Source organism: Melopsittacus undulatus, chromosome 2 (genome assembly GCF_012275295.1).
Source record: "Melopsittacus undulatus isolate bMelUnd1 chromosome 2, bMelUnd1.mat.Z, whole genome shotgun sequence".
Classification (NCBI taxonomy): Eukaryota; Metazoa; Chordata; class Aves; order Psittaciformes; family Psittaculidae; genus Melopsittacus; species Melopsittacus undulatus.
In genome coordinates, this window is record NC_047528.1 from 655122 (window position 1) to 672573 (window position 17452).

The window sequence follows — 17452 nt, forward strand, 5'->3', positions numbered from 1 at the left end:
CTGGGATTAGCAGCCAAGCGGGAGCAGATGGATCCAGTTCCGCATGGGGCTGGAGCTGGCAGAGGCCCTCGGATCAGCAGCTCTGCTGCGATGCCTCCTCCACGGAGCTGCAGCAGCTCCGGGAGCTCCTGGAGCATCCTCATCCCTGGATCCCTGCTGGTCCTGCAGCAGGGACCGGTCACAGGCAGGGACCCCCAGGCTCAGTTCCCTGCTCGCTGTTCCCATGGGATATGGGGAGTGTTGAGGTGTTTTCCATGCTGGAGGCTTCCCTGCAGCCCCAGTATGTGGTTGTCCCCATGGCCCCTCCCTGTCTGGGATGCTGGGGGAGGTGGCACCATCCGCAGCCCAGTTCTGCATCCTGATAGTCGGGATCTGGCTCTGGATTCCATCCCTCCATCCCTATGTCCATCCTTCCATCCATCCATCTATCCATCCCTCCTTTCATCCTTCCATCCGTCCATCATCCATCCCTCCATCCATCCATCATCCATCCATCCATCCATGCATCCATCCATTATCCATCCCTCCATCTATGCATCCATCCATCCCAGCTCCAGGTTAATGAAGCCACACTCATCCAACATGATTGACAGCAGCACTGGCAAGCACCAGCCCATGGACCACACATCCCAGTGCTCCCAGTAGACCCAATACACCCCAAATCCTGCTCTAGGTGCAGCTTTCTGCAGCCCACCCCTTACACAAGAGCTTCAAAGGGTCTGGTGTGGGGAGGAAGATGCTGATGCTCTTCTGGGGCTACCTGGGCTATGAGGACCCCCCATATCCCTTGGCTTTGGTGGTTTGATGCTGTTTGGTGCCAGCACTTTCTGCTTTCCCAGGAAAACTGGGATTTAAACCCCCAAAAGAGGCTTTTCCTGGTGTGTTTGGTGTGCAGTAAGGGTTAATATTTACTGCATGAACTTTGCTCCCTCTTAAGCCATTAACCACCCGCAGTGGAGCAGGGTTCCATGCCTGGATCACTGGGCAGCAGCAGGATGTCACCCAAGTGGGAAGCAGGGAAAACACCACAGGGAGAATGGAAACGTTGGGAGCAAGGATGGGAGATGCTCCTTTGCCTCTCCCTGGATCTATTCCTTGCACTGGTCCTGCATGTCCCCCACCCAGCCCTGACATTCCCTTCCGAGGGATGCTGTTCCCAAGGGATTGCGTGAGCCAGTGAGCTGAAGCAGCTCCTAATTGTACCGGAGCAGCCCATAATTACAGCGGGTCATTAAGCTGGATGGGGAGATGCACTTTGCTGCATGCACGCTGGCTGAGCTGCATAAATCTGTGCCCCTGTGTCCTGCTGCCCCATCCCCAGTCTCCCTGTGTGTCTGCATCCCTGTATCCTTGTGTCCCTGCATCCCTGTGTCCCACTGCCCCCTCCTCCATCCTCAATCCATCCCTGTATGCCTGCATCCCAGTGCTCCTGCATCCCAGTGTCCCACTGCCCCATCCTCCATCCTCAATCCATCCCTGTATGCCTGCATCCCAGTGCTCCTGCATCCCTGTGTCCCACTGCCCCATCCTCCATCCTCAATCCACCCCTGTATGCCTGCATCCCAGTGCTCCTGCATCCCTGTGTCCCACTGCCCCATCCTCCATCCTCTATCCATCCCTGTATGCCTGCATCCCAGTGCTCCTGCATCCCAGTGTCCCACTGCCCCATCCTCCATCCTCAATCCACCCCTGTATGCCTGCATCCCAGTGTTCCTGCATCCCTGTGTCCCACTGCCCCGTCTTCCATCCTCAATCCATCCCTGTATGCCTGCATCCCAGTGTCCCTGCATCCCTGTCTCCCTGCATCCCTGTGTCCCGCTGCCCCATCCTCCATCCTCAATCCATCCCTGTATGCCTGCATCCCAGTGTCCCTGCATCCCTGTGTCCCTGCATCCCTGTGTCCCACTGCCCCATCCTCCATCCTCAATCCCCCTGTATCCCTGCACCCATGTCTCTGCATCCCTGTGTCACACTGTGCCATCTTCCATCTCCTTGTGTCCCTGCATCCCTGTCCCCTCGCATCCCTATATCCCACTGCCCCATCCCCAGTCCCCCCATGTCCCAGCATCCCTGTATCCCGCCCCATTGTCCCAGGGCCCTCATGGGTGATGGGAAGCAGGGACATCCCCACACTGTGTCCTTGTGCTGCTCAGCAATGGTTCTCTGTCCTCCGGGCAGCTGGGGCCTGGCTCCATGTGCAGTGCTGGTGACAATGGGGTGCCAGCCCCATGGGGGGGACCTGCTTCATGCTCAGAGCCATGCCTGAGCCGTGGGGCAGAGCCAGAGGTGATGCTCAGGGGCAGCCTTCATGGGGGGGGACTCAGAGCTGGGGAGCTCAGGGATTGATCTTTGGGATCTGGTCCATGTGGCCCTGGTCACAGCAATGGGAATGATGACAGCCTGTGACTCCTGGTTGCTGGGATGGGGTGGGAATGGTGGGGCTCATCCTTACCCAGCACCCCAAACCCTCAGTGGGGTTATCCCCTTTTCCATAGAGATGAATGCCAGAGAGTTGGATCTGGGCAATTCCCACCCAGTGATGTGGGGAAACTGAGGCTGGAGTGGGGAAGAGCCTTGGCAAAGGGTGAAGAGAGGAATGAGGTGACCATCACCCTGTGCCATCACCCAAGGCTGGTGCCCATCACCCTGTGCCATCATCAGGGGCTGGTTCCATCACCCTGTGCCATGTCCCAGCGGGGTCTGGCCGGTGGGAGCCCCCTCCGGTGGCCGCTAGATGGCCCCGCGGCTCTACCGCCGCCCCGAGACCCCCGTGATGGGCCCGGCACCGAACGGAGCGGGGGGGGATGCGGGATATGGGGTGCAGGATGTAGGGTGCACGAGTCAGGATGTGGGGGGCAGGGAGAGGGATGTGGGGTACAGGGAGAAGGATATGGGGTGCAAGGAGCAGGATGTGTGGTACAGGGAGAGGGATGCAGGATGTGGGGTTCAGGGAGCAGGATATGGGGTGCAGTGTAGGAGATGCAGGGTGCCACACGGGGGTACCGCTTTGGGGTGCAGGCTGCAGCACACAGCAGGACCCTGCTGCTGCCAGGCCCCCAGACAGCCTGGCTGAGTCACCCTAGGGTGCTTTGAGTGGCAGTTCCCTGTAACCCCTGTGCCCATAGGGGATGCTCACAGGGATGGGGGCACCGAGGAGCTCCTCTCTGCATCCCTTAGGGGATGTTTCTGCCTCCATCACCCAGGTTTGGTGCATTCAGTGTCCCCCATGACACATGGGGGGCTGAGCCCTACGAGCCACCAGTGAATCCCCCCAGCACCCAGGGGAGCAGCAGGACCCCATGATCCTGGAGATGGGGGCAAACCCGGAGCCCTTCACATTCCCTCCGGTTAAAGCTCCCCCTCTGCATCTCCTGCATCCTGGGTCTCCCGTGTGTGTTCTCTGGTGTCTGATAATGTGGCTGTGCACGCAGCATTGGGCATAGGGGCGGCTGCACAGAACGGCAGGAAGAGGTGATGTGCACCCCACAAAGGGCCCTGATCCCGATGGATTTCCCACCCCATCCATAAGGAAGGCTGAGGAATGGGCTGGAGATGAGGTGCTGAGCAGCTCCTGGGAGACGAGAGGAGCAGGAGCAGCAGTGTCATTGCCGGCACATCCTGAGGCTCCGTGGCTTTGGGGTGGGGATGTTGGGTGATGGAGCATCCTCTTCCCTATGCTCACTGCAGTGGGGTGGCCCCAAGGGTCCCCTCTATGGCTCAGCCCATGCAGGGAGAGCAGCACCCCCAAAATCCCGGTGCTTGTCCCTTGGAAAAGATGGGGGGGCACTTCCCACTGATGGTGATGGGGGATAAGAGGATGGGGGTGAGCAGCTCCTGCACCCCTATGGGGGGTAAAATAGGGGTCCCCCCTAACCAAGAAGGGGATGCTCTCTGTGACATTCCCAAAGGATAGGATGGAAGCGGGGGTTTCTCCATACAGAGCCCTGCAGCAGAGTCCCCCCAAAGCCAGGAATGGGCATCGTCGCCTGCAAATGGGGTGAAGCTTCCAGTTCCCGACTGGAGAGGACTGGGGGGGGACCCCAACCTTATCCTGGGGAACGGCCCCTAAGAAGGGGTCTGAAGAGGGGTGTTAGGGGTGACTCAAACCCCACAAAGGGCTCAACGTTGGATTTAGGGGGGGGGTCCCCCTTATCTGCCTCAAAGCGACCCCCCTTAAGGACCCCCAGCCCCATAGAAGCCCCTGGAGCCGCTGTCAGCAGCAGACGGGGTGCGGAGCAGGGTGGGGGTTTCTATGGGGGGGGTCCCCCTTATTTGCCGCATGGGAGACCCCCCCTACCCCAGAACCCCCCCACAGGACCCTCCTCATCCCCATCGGAGCCCGCGGGGTGATGCGGAGAGGGTCGGGAGGGGACGAAGTGGGGCGGAGGGGACCCTATGGGGGGTTCACACTTATCTGCCCCATAGGGGACCTCAGGACCCCCTCATAGACCCTCCCCAGCCCCATAGGAGCCCGCGGGGCCGCTGCCTCGCAACGGGTGCGGTGCGGAGCAGGGCGGGGGGGGGGGCGGAGCGGGGCGGGGGGAGGCGGTGGCGGAGCTCAGCCCTGGTCGGAGCCGGGAGCAGGGAACAGGGATCTGGGAAGCAGGATCCGGAGCCGGGATCAGGGATCCGGGGCAGGGATCAGGGATCCGGATTCAGGATCAGGGATCCGGGATCAGGAATCCGGGATCCGGAGCAAGGATCCAGGATCCGGAGCTGGAGCCGGGATCCGGAGCAGGGATCAGGGATCCGGAGCAGTGATTCAGGATCCGGGACCCGGAGCAGGATCCGGGATCAGGAATCCGGGATCCGGAGCAGGGATCCGGGATCAGGATCAAGACCCGGGATGGTGCCAGGGCTCCAGCATCTCCTCACCTCGCTCCTTCACTTTTTCAGACGGGGCCAGCAGGTTTTCCTCAAGGCGGAGGACGCCGCGCCCGGCTCCGAGGTGCTGCAGGTAGGGACAATGAGAGACCCCCCCCCCGAACCCATCGGGACCCCCCCCGGGTCACCCCCTTCCCAACCGGATCCCAAGCAGGCTCCCTGCTCCTCCTCTCATCCCACCCGAGACCCCAGAGCCGCTTCCCTTCGGGACCGGATCCCTCATCCCACCCAGGACCTCTTATCCTCATCCCTTCCCAACCGGGATCTCCATCCCGGCTGCCTCCCACCCCATTCAGGACCCCCGACCTGCGGCCATTCCCAGCAGGAACCCCCAGCTCACCTCCGTTCCCACCCAGCGCCCCTAATCCTCCTCCCCTCCCTAACCTGATCCCCATCCCGACCACTTCCCATCCCACCTGGGACCCTTAATCCTTCTCCCATCCCACCCTAAACTCTCATTCCAACCTCCTGTTTCCCCCCCCCCCCCGGGACCCTTAATCCTTCTCCCATCCCACCCTAAACCCCCATTACAACCTCCTGTTTTCCCACCCAGGACCCCTAATCCTTCTCCTTTCCTACCCACGATCCCCATTCCAGCCACTTCCCACCCCATCCAGGTCCTCTAACCCTCCTTCCATCTCACCCGGGACCCCCATCCCGACCGCTTCCCATCCCATCCGAGACGCTCATTCCAACCTCCTCACTCAAGATCCCCCACATCCTTCTCCCTTCCCACCCCACATCCCGGACCCGTATGGGATGGGTGCACCGGGGTCTGGGGGTCCCCGGCTTTATACTGGGAGGTGGGGGTGTCCTATGTGCTCATTGCAGCGGGACCGGGGGCTGCGGGACCCCTATTCCCATCGGGAGAACCCAATGGGGAAACTGAGGCACGGAGCGGGGGGGGCTCCCGTGGTGGGGATGGAAGCTCCGTGTCCGTGTGTGCCCCCCCCGTGGGCTCAGGGACACGAAGAGCTCCGTGTCCCCCGGAGGAAGGGGGCGGGGGGGGGCGGAGGAAATGGGCTGGACCGGGCGGTCCCGATCCCGATCCCGGTGCCGATCCCGGTGGATCCGCGCAGCCGGGAGCCGGGGCTGAGCCATGGGCACCCTGGAGGACACCGTGAGCCACCCCCGGGGGGGTCCCTGGGAAATGGGGGGGGGGGGGGGGTGGAAAGGGGGGGGATCCCTGTGGGGTGTGTATGGGTTTCGGGGTGCCAAGTGCTTGGGAGTGGGTGGGAATGAAGGGCCGGAGTGTTGGAGTCCCCTCTGTGTCCCCCTACCCCGCTCCGCCGCAGCGTGTTCCCTATGGGGCCAGTCCTAAGGTTGGGGGTGCCGAGAAAGGGGGTGCCCCCCAGACCCTCCCCCCCCCCCCCCAGCATCCTTCTTGAGCCCTCATCTCCCAGTTTGCACCAGCTCCATGGTTGGGGGCAGGAGGATGCCCCCCGTCTGATCCTTGGTGCTCCTGTGCTTCCGATGCATCCGGATTTAGGGGGTGACTTGGGGGGGGGGGGGGTCCCCCAACCTGGAGCGCTCCCGTCCGTCCTCCTGTCCCTATCCCCGATCCCGGTGTCCGATGGTTCTGGGGGGGTGAGAGCCGTGTCTGTAGGGCTGGGGTTGGGATGGGAGGGTCCGGGTGGGATCCAGGTTCAAGGCTGGAGCCAGGCAGGGACATGGAGCTTTGGGAAGCGAAGGGAAGGAAACGGGAAGCTGCTGACGGAGGGGAAGGAGAGGAGCGGGGCTGGTCCCTGCCCCAGGGTCCATCGAGCCCCCCATGGTTGGGGCCATCCCAGCACAGGGACTGGGGGTGGCTTCTATAGGGCAGGGCAAAGCGGCTTTCCCTATGGAGGGGACCGGGTCCCTGTGGGTCCCAGCACCCAACCAGAGCCATGGGGGTGCTGGGGGTATCTATGAGGGTATATAGGGTTTGGGGGTCATTGTCCCCCCCCCCCCCAGACACCCGCTCTGGGGTGAAGCTGAAGATGTCTGTGCCTCCTCTTCCTCCCAATGCAATTATGGGCTGACTGGTCCATGAATCAAAGCCTAATTGAGGACGTGTTGGCAGCCTGGTTAAGCAGGAAGGAGCTTTAGGGGGGGCATAGTGTGCCCAGGGGTTTAGGGTGTCCACCCTGTGCCATAGGGCCGAGGGGGTCCACTCTGCACCCACACATTAGGGGGACCCCATTTGGATGCTGTATCCCCCCATCATTCTGCCCCACAGGAGGTGATGTGGTGCCGCATTGTGGGGCTGCTCCTGCCCCGGTTCCCGTGTGTGGGGCCGGGATCCGAGCTGGACACGCGTGTTCCAGGCGCCCATCCCGGTGCTTCCTCCCGCAGACGCAAACACATCAGGCAGGGCCATAAAGGGGAGGAAAAGGATCCGCAGCTCAACAATGCGACCCGGGCGCTTCTTTCCATGGGGCGGAGCCCGGCCGGCTTCCTCCCCACCCCATGGAGCTGGGGGGCAGAGATAGACCCCCACATTGGGGGGGGGGGTTACCCCATTGAGAGGACCCCAATGGTTATAGCGCTGTGTGCACGGCGGCTCCAGGGGTGATGGGTTGTGGGTGCAGCATCACCCCATGCAGGCACTGTGTGTGCCACAGCACTGATTTGGGGGGGTCAGGCTGTGGGTCCTGGTCCTCTCCTGCCCCATAGGGTCTCATCAGGCTTATGGGCACCTCCAGGCATGTGGAAGTTGGGCTGGGATGTGGGAATAGCTTGGTCATGGTGGGATAAACATGCATGGTGAGGATAGAGACTGGATGGGGTGTGGGATGCTCCTGTTGCATCCCAAGAGGAGGAGATGGGGTTTGGGTGCTGCTGCTGCACCCGTGCATGGATAACTGTGGTTTGGATGCTGCTGCCATCAGGTTGGGAGCTTGGGGGGGGTTTTGACCATTGGAATTTGCTGGAAGAGAGGAATTTCTCGCTCCGGCCCCACATCCATCCTCAACCCTTTGGAACTGCACTGAGGCATTTAGCAGGGAGCTGGTGGCACTGAGTGGGGGTCAAGGTGCTGTGGGGAGGGCTGGACCCACACCTCTATTGATTCCCTGCTGGAGCATCCATGGGAACGCTCTTCCCTCCAGGATGAGGAGCCAAAGCTCCTCTTAGGGGTGACTCCATGGATGGATGGGGCTGGATCCTCGCTGTGGATATGGAGGGATGCAGATGGGGAGCAGGGCTGGTTCCAAGACTCCCTGTTCTTGGCTCAGCAGAGGGAATTGCTGCTCCCAGCCCAGTTCCATCGGGATGCTGCCAAATCCAGAAGCGAATCCTCCCTGGCAGCAGGAGCAGGGATTTTCTCCCTGGTTTTTGGCTCAGGCAGATCCCTGTAGGTGCATCCCTGTGGCTCTGGGCATGGATTTGGGACCAGCCATAGACAAAGGGGTTAGAAAACCAGATTCCCAAACGGACTTTGGATCAATTAAACTCCAGGGCTATAACCCTTATCCATAGGGAACCATTTAATGGGTGGGTTTGGGCTTCCTTGTCTCAGTTTCCCCATTGGAGCAGTGAGACCTGCTCCATTCCCAGACCCCTTCCTGAGAGCTGGATCCCATATCCAAACCCTCTTTTCTATGGAACATACAAGAGGCCCTGGTGCCTCCAGAGCAAATTCCCTAAGGAAAGGCTCTGCCAGCCCCTGCCTCGCCCCAAAGCATTGTCCCAAACTTAATTCCTTTCCCAGCTGCAGATGGCCGGGAATTCAATTTTCCCAGATCCCATCAGAGGCTGATGAACGAGCTCCCCAATCACTGCACACATCCCATTAGTGCTGCTGGTGCCAGGTGGGATACGGGAATGCTGCTTCTCCCATTCCCATCCCACTGCTCCCAGTCCCCCCCGGATTTGGTGGTCTCAATCCATCCAAACCCCTCTCTGGCTGCATCCCAGAGCTCCTGGGGGCTTTGCTGTGATGCTCCGGAGCAGATCCAGGCTTTGGCATGGATAATCCAGCAGGAAACATCTAGGAACATCCTTAAAACCCAGCTGGGATGTGCTGGTGGCCAGTGGGGACAGGAAGGTTCCATGTGCCAGGGAAAACCTTCCAGGAATGCTGCATCCTGGTGATGTTCATGGTGCCAGTGCCCTGGATGGGTGATATAGGGCTGAGCAGGGTTCTTGTCCCATTCCCTATGGAAGCACATGGATTAGATTAGTGATGGGTGATATAGGGCTGAGCAGGGTTCTTGTCCCATTCCCTATGGAAGCACATGGATTAGATTAGTGATGGGTGATATAGGGCTGAGCAGGGTTCTTGTCCCATTCCCTATGGAAGCACATGGATTAGATTAGTGATGGGTGATATAGGGCTGAGCAGGGTTCTTGTCCCATTCCCTATGGAAGCACATGGATTAGATTAGTGATGGGTGATATAGGGCTGAGCAGGGTTCTTGTCCCATTCCCTATGGAAGCACATGAATTAGTGATGGGTGATATAGGGCTGAGCAGGGTCCTTGTTCTATTCCCTATGGAAGCACATGGATTAGATTAGTGATGGGTGATATAGGGCTGAGCAGGGTTCTTGTCCCATTCCCTATGGAAGCACATGAATTAGTGATGGGTGATATAGGGCTGAGCAGGGTCCTTGTCCCCTTCCCTATGGAAGGACATGGGTTAGTGATGGTGACACAGAGCTGAGGAGGTCCTTGTCCTCTTCCCTATGGAAGCACATGGGTTAGTGATGGGTGACACGGAGCTGAGGGCCTCCTTGTCTGCTTCCCTATGGAAGGACATGGGTTAGGGCTGGGTGACACGTGGCTGAGGGGGTCCCTTTGGTGCCCCATAGGTTCAGGACACCTTGTCCCCTGCCCAACCGTTTATCAGCTCCTGCCACTCATTTCCCCCAATCTAACAGCTTCCTTCCCGATCCCATTGGAGCGACCCCGGCCCCTTCCCTCTCCAGCGCTCATTACCCCCCTCTCCTTTGGCTGTTCCAAGCGGTGTTCCTGGGGACGGGAAATCCTTGAGGAGCGCGGCCTCGGGCCAGGGCGTTTGTCCCTCCCGACAATGGGACATCAACAGGAAGCGCCCGTGCCTGCGGCCGCGTTCCAGAGGCCGGGATGCGGGGGGATGAGCCGGGGAGCGGCGCCCGGGATGGCGCAGGTTGGGAATTGCGGTTGCAATGGGGAAACCCATGTGTGAATGGTGAAACCCATGTGTGAATGGGGAAACCCATGTGTGAATGGGGAAACCCATGTGTGGGGACAGCGGTGCCCGCAGGGGATGGCGAGCAAAGGGAACAGACCCTGGTGCAAGGGGTCCGTGCAAGCAGCTCCTGCTCCATGGATCCCTGTGCCATTGGCCTTGTGTGAATGCAGGGTGCAAACGGCTTTGTGCAGGTGCCCTATGAAGATCACCCCATGCAGACCTCCCTGTGCTCTGCCTTGTGCCAACAGCCTTAGTAAATGGCCCCTGTAAATACCTTGTGCAAACACCCTGTGCAAGCCATTTGTGCAAATGGCCTCGTGGAAATGGGCTTGTGCAAACACAGCTTTGCAAACAGGCCCATGCTAACGCCCTGTGCAAGCAGCCTCTGCAGCCCTCCCTGTGCAGCATTCCCTGTGCAGCCCTCCCTGTGCAGCCCTCCTGGGCAAACTTCCCTATGCAAACGGCCTTGTGCTGGGTCCCTTGTGCCAGGTCCCTTGTGTCGGGTCCCTTGTACCAGATGCCCTGTGCCTGGTCCCTTGTACTGGGTGCCCTGTACCAGGTGCCTTGTGCTGGGTCCCTTGTACTGGATCCCTTGTGCTGGGTTCCTTGTACCGGGTGCCCTGTACCGTGTGCCCTGCGCCGGGTGCCTTGTACCGGGTCCCTTGTGCTGGGTGCCTTGTACCGGGTGCCCTGTTCCTGGTGCCCAGTACCGGATCCCTTGTACTGGGTGCCCTGTACTGGGTACCCTGTTCCTGGTGCCCTGTACCGGGTCCCTTGTACCGGGTGCACTGTACCGGGTCCCTTGCGCACCCCATGCAGCCGCTCAGCCCTCGGCGCCGGTCGGGTGCTGGTGGAGCCCATGCGGATCACGGGGGATGCGCTAAGGTCCAGGCTGATGCCAGGCTCGGCTCATCCCATCCCACCCTCACCCAGCTCCGGGCTGGGCCCTGGGGCCGAGGGATGCAGGCGGCTCCGTGCCCGGCTGCTGCCGCATCCATCCCTGCACGGGACCAGGGCAGAGGAGGGGTCCAGGAGGGTTCCTTCCCATTCCCGTTCATTGCCCCCCTCGGGAGGATGAGGCAATGCAGGAGCTACCCCTGGTTACCGGTTGTTGCTGCCGGGTTAGATTAAAGCGATGGCATTTGGGATGGAAAGCAGAGCCCCGAGCCGGGATGGGCAGGAGGGAGGTGGGGGTGGCTTCCAGCAGAGCTGGCGCTCCCTCTGTCTGCCCAACCCTCCACCCCTTTGTCCATCCATCCATCCGTCCATCCATCCATCCCTCTGTGCATCCATCCCTCCATCCCTTTGTCCATCCATCCCTCCATCCCTCTGTGCATCCATCCCTCCATCCCTTTGTCCATCCATCCATCCATCCCTCTGTGTATCCATCCCTCATCCCTCCATCCATCCATCCATCCATCCATCCATCCCTCTGTTCATCCACCCCTCTGTCCCTCCATCCCTCCATTCCTCTCTCCCTCCCTTCCTCCACCCCTCCATCCCTCTATCTTGCCATCCCTCCATCCTCTGCTACCCCGGACAGTGTTGCAGGGATGCAACTGGGGCAGCATCCGAGAAGCCCTCTACACATCTCCATCCCTATGGAAAGGATTCCCAGGGGAATTATGTCTGTGGGGATGAGGGAAGACCCTGGATCAGTGCAGGGTCGGGGTGACAGGACATCAACAGCATCACCCATCCCATGGCAGAGCAAAGTGGGACCTGATGCCTTCAGGAGCCTCTCCCTGCCCCGTGCCTCAGTTTCCCCTCTCTGCCTGCACCGGCCCCGTTGCCAGCTCCCTGTTGCTAACACAGAGCCAGGGCTGGGCTATATTTAACCGCTGCAGCCATGGACCGTGCAATGGGAGCAGGGAGGGGGGGATCATCCCTTGGGAATGGGAGCAGGGCCTGGGGGGCTCCGGGAGAGGCAGGAGAAGGATGAATCACAGCTCGGGGCTATTTATAACAGCACCAGATTGCTCAGCGAGTGCTTGGCCCGGGCGGCGCCGGGGGGGGGGGGGGCTCGGCAGGCACCGGCTGCTGGGGCTCAGCTTGGGGGGCCCGAGGGGGCCTCGGCATTCCCTATGGATTCTGGGGGGTGGGGATGGATGTGGTGTCACCGTGGAGCTGGAGAGGTGGCAAAGGCAGGGATGGATGGGGAGAGACAATGGGGGGTTCATGGACAGGGGGTGAAGAGGTCCTGGACCAGCATCTTCCTCTGCAAGGGGGACATGGGATGGGGGAAAGGGATGGGGAAAGGACCTGGCTTCCCTGCCTGTCCCCATGGCCCCAGACCTGGTTTGGGGATAAGCAGGGACCTTGGGGACCCAAGGATCAGGCTGGGGACACAGGAATAGGTGATGACAAAGACACAGATGTGGTTTGCTCTTTGCTGTCACACATAAGGAGATCCAAAGGCTGTGGCTGCATCCCATAGGAAGCACCCAAGGGGGAGGGATGTGAGCTCCTGCAGGGGCACAATCCCACCCCATCTGCCACCAGTGGGCTTAGGGCAAGGCAATAACTGGGGTAATGGGGTGGTCCCTACCCCAGCCCCCAGCTTGCTGCATCCTGCGCTCTTGAGCATCCCTATCCGTTTGCTGGGATGCAGTGTGTGCCCATGGATAGGGATGGCTCCTGGGGGATGTGGGTACCAGGAAGGGATGTGATGCCGTGGACACAATGATCTGCACACTCAGCATCTCGGATGCTCTTAATCTGATTTGGGATTTTCCCAGCTCAGGAGTGAAATGGTCCAGACAGAGCAATGTCCAGCTCCATCCCACAGGCGATCGCTCATGCCAGGGGCTAGCGCACTAATCCACTTAGGGAATGAATTGGGATCATTTCCCTCGCGTTCCCAGGTGGATAAAATCCCATTGGGAAAGGCAGGAGCTGAGCAATGAGGGTTCATGGGGAGACAGACACCCCTGAGCTCCATTCACTGTCAGCTCTTATGGCAAAGCTGGGCTGGAAGCTCAGCTGGGAGATGATTCATCTCCTCCAGGATCAGGGGCTGCTGATCCCATAGGGATGGCACAGGGAAGGATGCAGCAGGAGCCTGCTGCTGCCAGCACCCTCCCCACCTTTGCAGCCAGCACCCAAGGTGGGATCCATCTGGGATGCAGGTCTGCTCCCATCAGCCCAGGGATACCCAGCCCTGGTCCCCATTGCAAGGCAGGATGGGGCCCTGCATCCCTCCAGAAGCAGGATGCTCCCAGGCACTGGCTGTTCCATGACTCACTTTCCCCTTGGATAAAGAGGATCCCAGTGCGTGGCAGATCCTGGGTTTGAGCTCTTGCTGGGGCTAATTCCATTGCCAAGTGCCCAGGTCCCCACAGAAGGACCCCATTTTCCAAGCTGGATGAGCATCCTCGTGGGTACCACAATGCACTGTACCCATCTTCTGCTCATTCCAGGGGGCTCTGGGCAGTGGAAACATCATCCCATGGAGGTAAAACCATCCCCATCCATCCCCCTGGAGCATGAATCCCAAGACCCGGCACCCAGGGAGGTGAATGTGGGATCCCCACGTTCCCCATAGCAGGCGTGAGAGGAGCCTTTCTGGAGGGGAAACCAGGATGGGAATCCTCTATTCCATAAGCATCCAGGGGGTGATGATGGTGAGGAGGGGGATTTGTCCCAGAATTCCAGATCCAGAATGAATCCTTCCATGAAAATAGATGATTTTGCTATGGATGTATTCGCTCCACTGGGAAAGATGCTTTCCCATCCCAGTGGGATCTCTTGGAGCCTGAGGAGGCTGGGAACAGGTGTGTGTGGGTTCCCACTATTCCCTGGCTGGGTCTAGGATGCTGCTGCTGCTCTCCTAAGGGAAAAGGGATGGAAAACCAGGTGGGAAATGAATAGATGCTGTTTTCCATGGGGAAAACAGCAGAGTTTGGCTTTGCCGAGGGGTCTGTGCCATGTGGGGTGTGCTGTGCCATGGTGGTACCATGGGACACCGGGGGTCAGTGTGGGGCTATCACTTGGGGGTCAGGCCCAGTGAGAGCAGTGTCCCCGTCCTCCCAGGCCAGAGCAGAGGTGACAACAGAGCCAGGGTGGTCCTGTGGATGCTGGAGGCAGGGATGGAGACTGGGACAGGGACAGAGACTGCGACAGGGATGGAGACTGGGACAGGGATGTGGGTAATGACAGGGATGGAGACAGGGACAGGGATGGAGACTGGGACAGGGATAGAGAATGGGACAGGGATGTGGGCAATGACAGGGATGGAGACTGGGACAGGGATAGAGACTGGGACAGGGATGTGGGCAATGACAGGGATGGAGACTGGGACAGGGATAGAGACTGGGACAGGGATGGAGACAGGGTCAGGGATGGAGACTGGGACAGGGACAGACACTGGACATGGATGCATCACCCCAGCTCCTGGAGCTGTCAGTGATTCCCGGCCCCATTCCACATCCCTGGCCCCTGGTTCTGGATGGGTCCAGGAGGTGCTGCTTGCACCCAGCCTTGGATCTCACCCCAGGTCTCTCTGAGCGCCCATCTCAGGGCATCCCACTTCCAGGGGGTGTTATCCTATGGAGCAGATCCCGGGATGAGGGTGTGAGCTCTGCTCTGACAGTAGGATGATGCTTCCCCCGCACATGGGAAGCTGTTATCCCTCCCTGCCCTCCTGGGAAGCGCTGTGATTGCTTTGCCTCCAGGGAAGTGGGATGCGGAGCAGGAATAGGCAGCAGCAGTGCTGTGATCCCATGGGATAGGTCCAGGGCTGTGATGAGCACAGTGAGTCCCAGTGACATCCCAGTGACAGGATGGGGTGACATCCCCCACCAGGCACTGGAGCATCCCACTGTACCAGGGATGTGTGTGCATCACTGATCCCAGCCAAGTGTCCATGGAGCTATGGATGGATCTGGAGAGACACCCCCTGAATCCCACATCTCCCAGTTGAGCCCCCAAACTGGGATGGTGCCTGAATGGGGATCATGATGTGGAGCAAAACATGGGGTACCCCAAGTGTGGGCCCCAAAGGGATGGAGAAGCAGCTCAGCTCATGGAAGTGCCTGGGTTTGGGAAGCTGATTACATCCCGATTAGCTCCTTGCAGGGATGCAGATGGAATTCCAGTGCCCCTGGTCCTTGGGGGTGCTCCCTGCCTCATTTGGGGGTGCAGGGGGATGGATGCTGCCCCTGCATCCCACTGGGGAGGAAGGATGCAGTGGGTGCGTGCTGCATCCTGGTGCAGCAGGGACCCCCTCCACATCCTGAGGAGGAATTTGGGGATCATGGAATGGTTTGGGATGAAGGGAGCTTAAAGCTCCTCCAGCTCCAATGGGCAGGGATCCCTTCCACTGGAGCAGCTGCTCCAAGCCCCTGTGTCCAACCTGGCCTTGAGCACTGCCAGGGATGGGAATCCCAAAGTCCTTCTCAGGCTGCTCCATCCCATCCCTCCCAGCCTGTGTGTGCTGGGATTGCCTCACCCTTGTCCTTGCCCTTGGCATAGGGATACAGGGATCAGCCCAGCCCGAGGCCATCAGGATTCCCTGTTTATGGCAATGAATGGGATGTGTCCTGGTGGAGGCTCTGGCTGTGCACTGAATCCCTGCTCAGTGATGAACAGGGGACCTCTGGGTAGCAAGGGGGTGCAGAGCCCCAGACATGGATCCACAGCATCCACAGGGATGGGCAGCATGGGATAGCTGCAGGATGGAGGAGCTGGGATGGAAGCAGGAGGAATGGGATGAATGGGATGAGTAGGACAAGAGGGATGAGTGAGACAAGCAGGATGAGTGGGATAAATGGGGTGGATGAGTGGGATGAGCAGAAGTGGGACAAGCAGCACAAGTGGGATGAGCAGGACTAGTGGGATAAGCGGGATGAGTGGGACCAGTGGGACAAGCAGAGTGAGTGGGATGAGTGGGGTGAGCAGGAAGAATGGGACAAGCGGGACAAGTGGGATGAGCAGGACTAGCAGGATGAGTGGGATGAGCAATTGAGTAGGATGAGTAAGAGGAGTGGGATGAGTGGGATGAATGGGATACCCTTCCTGACCCCCCCCATGCATCAAACCCTCCCTCCTGCTCCCGCTGCTCTCTCCTCATCTCGGGAATGGCTTATTTTAGCTCCTGCAGCTTTTCCCCCCTCCCCGGGTGGGACCTGGATTCCCGGCCCTATTAAAGCATCACCCGCATCCAGCTGCATCTGTCCATCCCCACTGGCATCTGATGCTTCCGGATATCCCGGGGGCCCGCTCGGGATCTGCTCCATGTTCCCACTGCTGGGATGCTGAGCCACCACAGAGGGACATCGGGATGGATGCACACCAAGGCCTGGCTGTATTCTACAGTGCATGTGTCTCCAGTGTGAGTAGGTGACTGGAGATGCGGCCCTGTTGGAATAACATCCGGTGTCCATGGCTTCAGATGGAAGATCCCACCTGGATCCAGCCCCACATATGAGGATGCTCCTGGGATGGTCCCAGGCAGGGTGCCTGGGGTGCAGGGATGGGGATGGTGTCCAGAGGGTGGCACTGGGGCTCGGATGGAGCCTGGAGCTGCCTGAAAACAGGAATTGTATGTACCAGAACTGTTCCTGTAGCAACATTGTCCTTGTCCTGGTGTTCCAGACAAGGGATGGAGGCAGGAATGGAGCCAACAGTGCCATGGCCATTGACATGCCTCCTGCGTCCATCACTGTGGCTTTAGGGCACCATCCTACAGAGCCAGCTCCTGGGTTCACCTCCTTCCTGTGTTGGACATTGCCCAAAACCAGACCTTTTCCCCCCAGAATGGAGCTGGTTGAGCTGGACACCCTCTGGCTGAAGGAGGTTCTATGCCATGGGGAGGGGTGTCCTGGTGCCCATCCCCGTGGCCTCAGGCCCCATTAACCCCCGGTCTCCATGCTCTGCTCTCTCCCCAGGATGCGCTGCTGAGCCTGGGGGCTGTGATCGATGCCTCGGGCCTGAGGGACTCCCTCCGCCATGCGCTGCTCTCATTGCTACCTGCAGTGGTAGGTGGGGGATTCTCCGCTGGCTCGTACCGAGGTTGGGCCCCATAGGGCAGCCCCCCATAGGCAGAGCCCTGGTTGCTCTGTGGGTGTAAGCTGGCTCCATGGGTCACCTTCCTGAGGGCCAGACCCTGCTCCACGCTGGCCATAGAGGGGAGGGAGCAGCCCTGAGTCCCTCAGGAGATGCAGGGTCCCTGATGGCATGGGGGTGCCAGTGCTGGTGGCCCTTGGGCTCATGGTGGCCCTGGTGCTGGTGATGGCCCTGGGATGCTGCTGGTGGCCCTGGTGCTATTGGTGACCCCAGCACTAGTGGTGGCCCTGGGATGCTGCTGGTGGCCCTGATGCTATTGGTGACCCCAGCACTAGTGGTGGCCCTGGGATGCTGCTGGTGGCCCTGATGCTATTGGTAGCCTTGGGATGCTGTTGGTGGCCCTGGTGCT

At 60.0% G+C, this 17452-nt stretch overlaps 1 protein-coding gene across 1 annotated transcript in view; it reads left to right on the plus strand.

Moving 5' to 3' along the window:
* Positions 1 to 17452, plus strand: part of PDE2A (phosphodiesterase 2A) — a 45984-nt gene that overhangs the window by 16983 nt on the left and 11549 nt on the right. Inside the window, exons 2-3 of the mRNA XM_034072781.1 lie at positions 4897 to 4957; positions 16926 to 17015. Coding sequence (XP_033928672.1) covers positions 4897 to 4957; positions 16926 to 17015 — 151 coding nt within the window. The remainder of the gene's footprint in view (positions 1 to 4896; positions 4958 to 16925; positions 17016 to 17452) is intronic.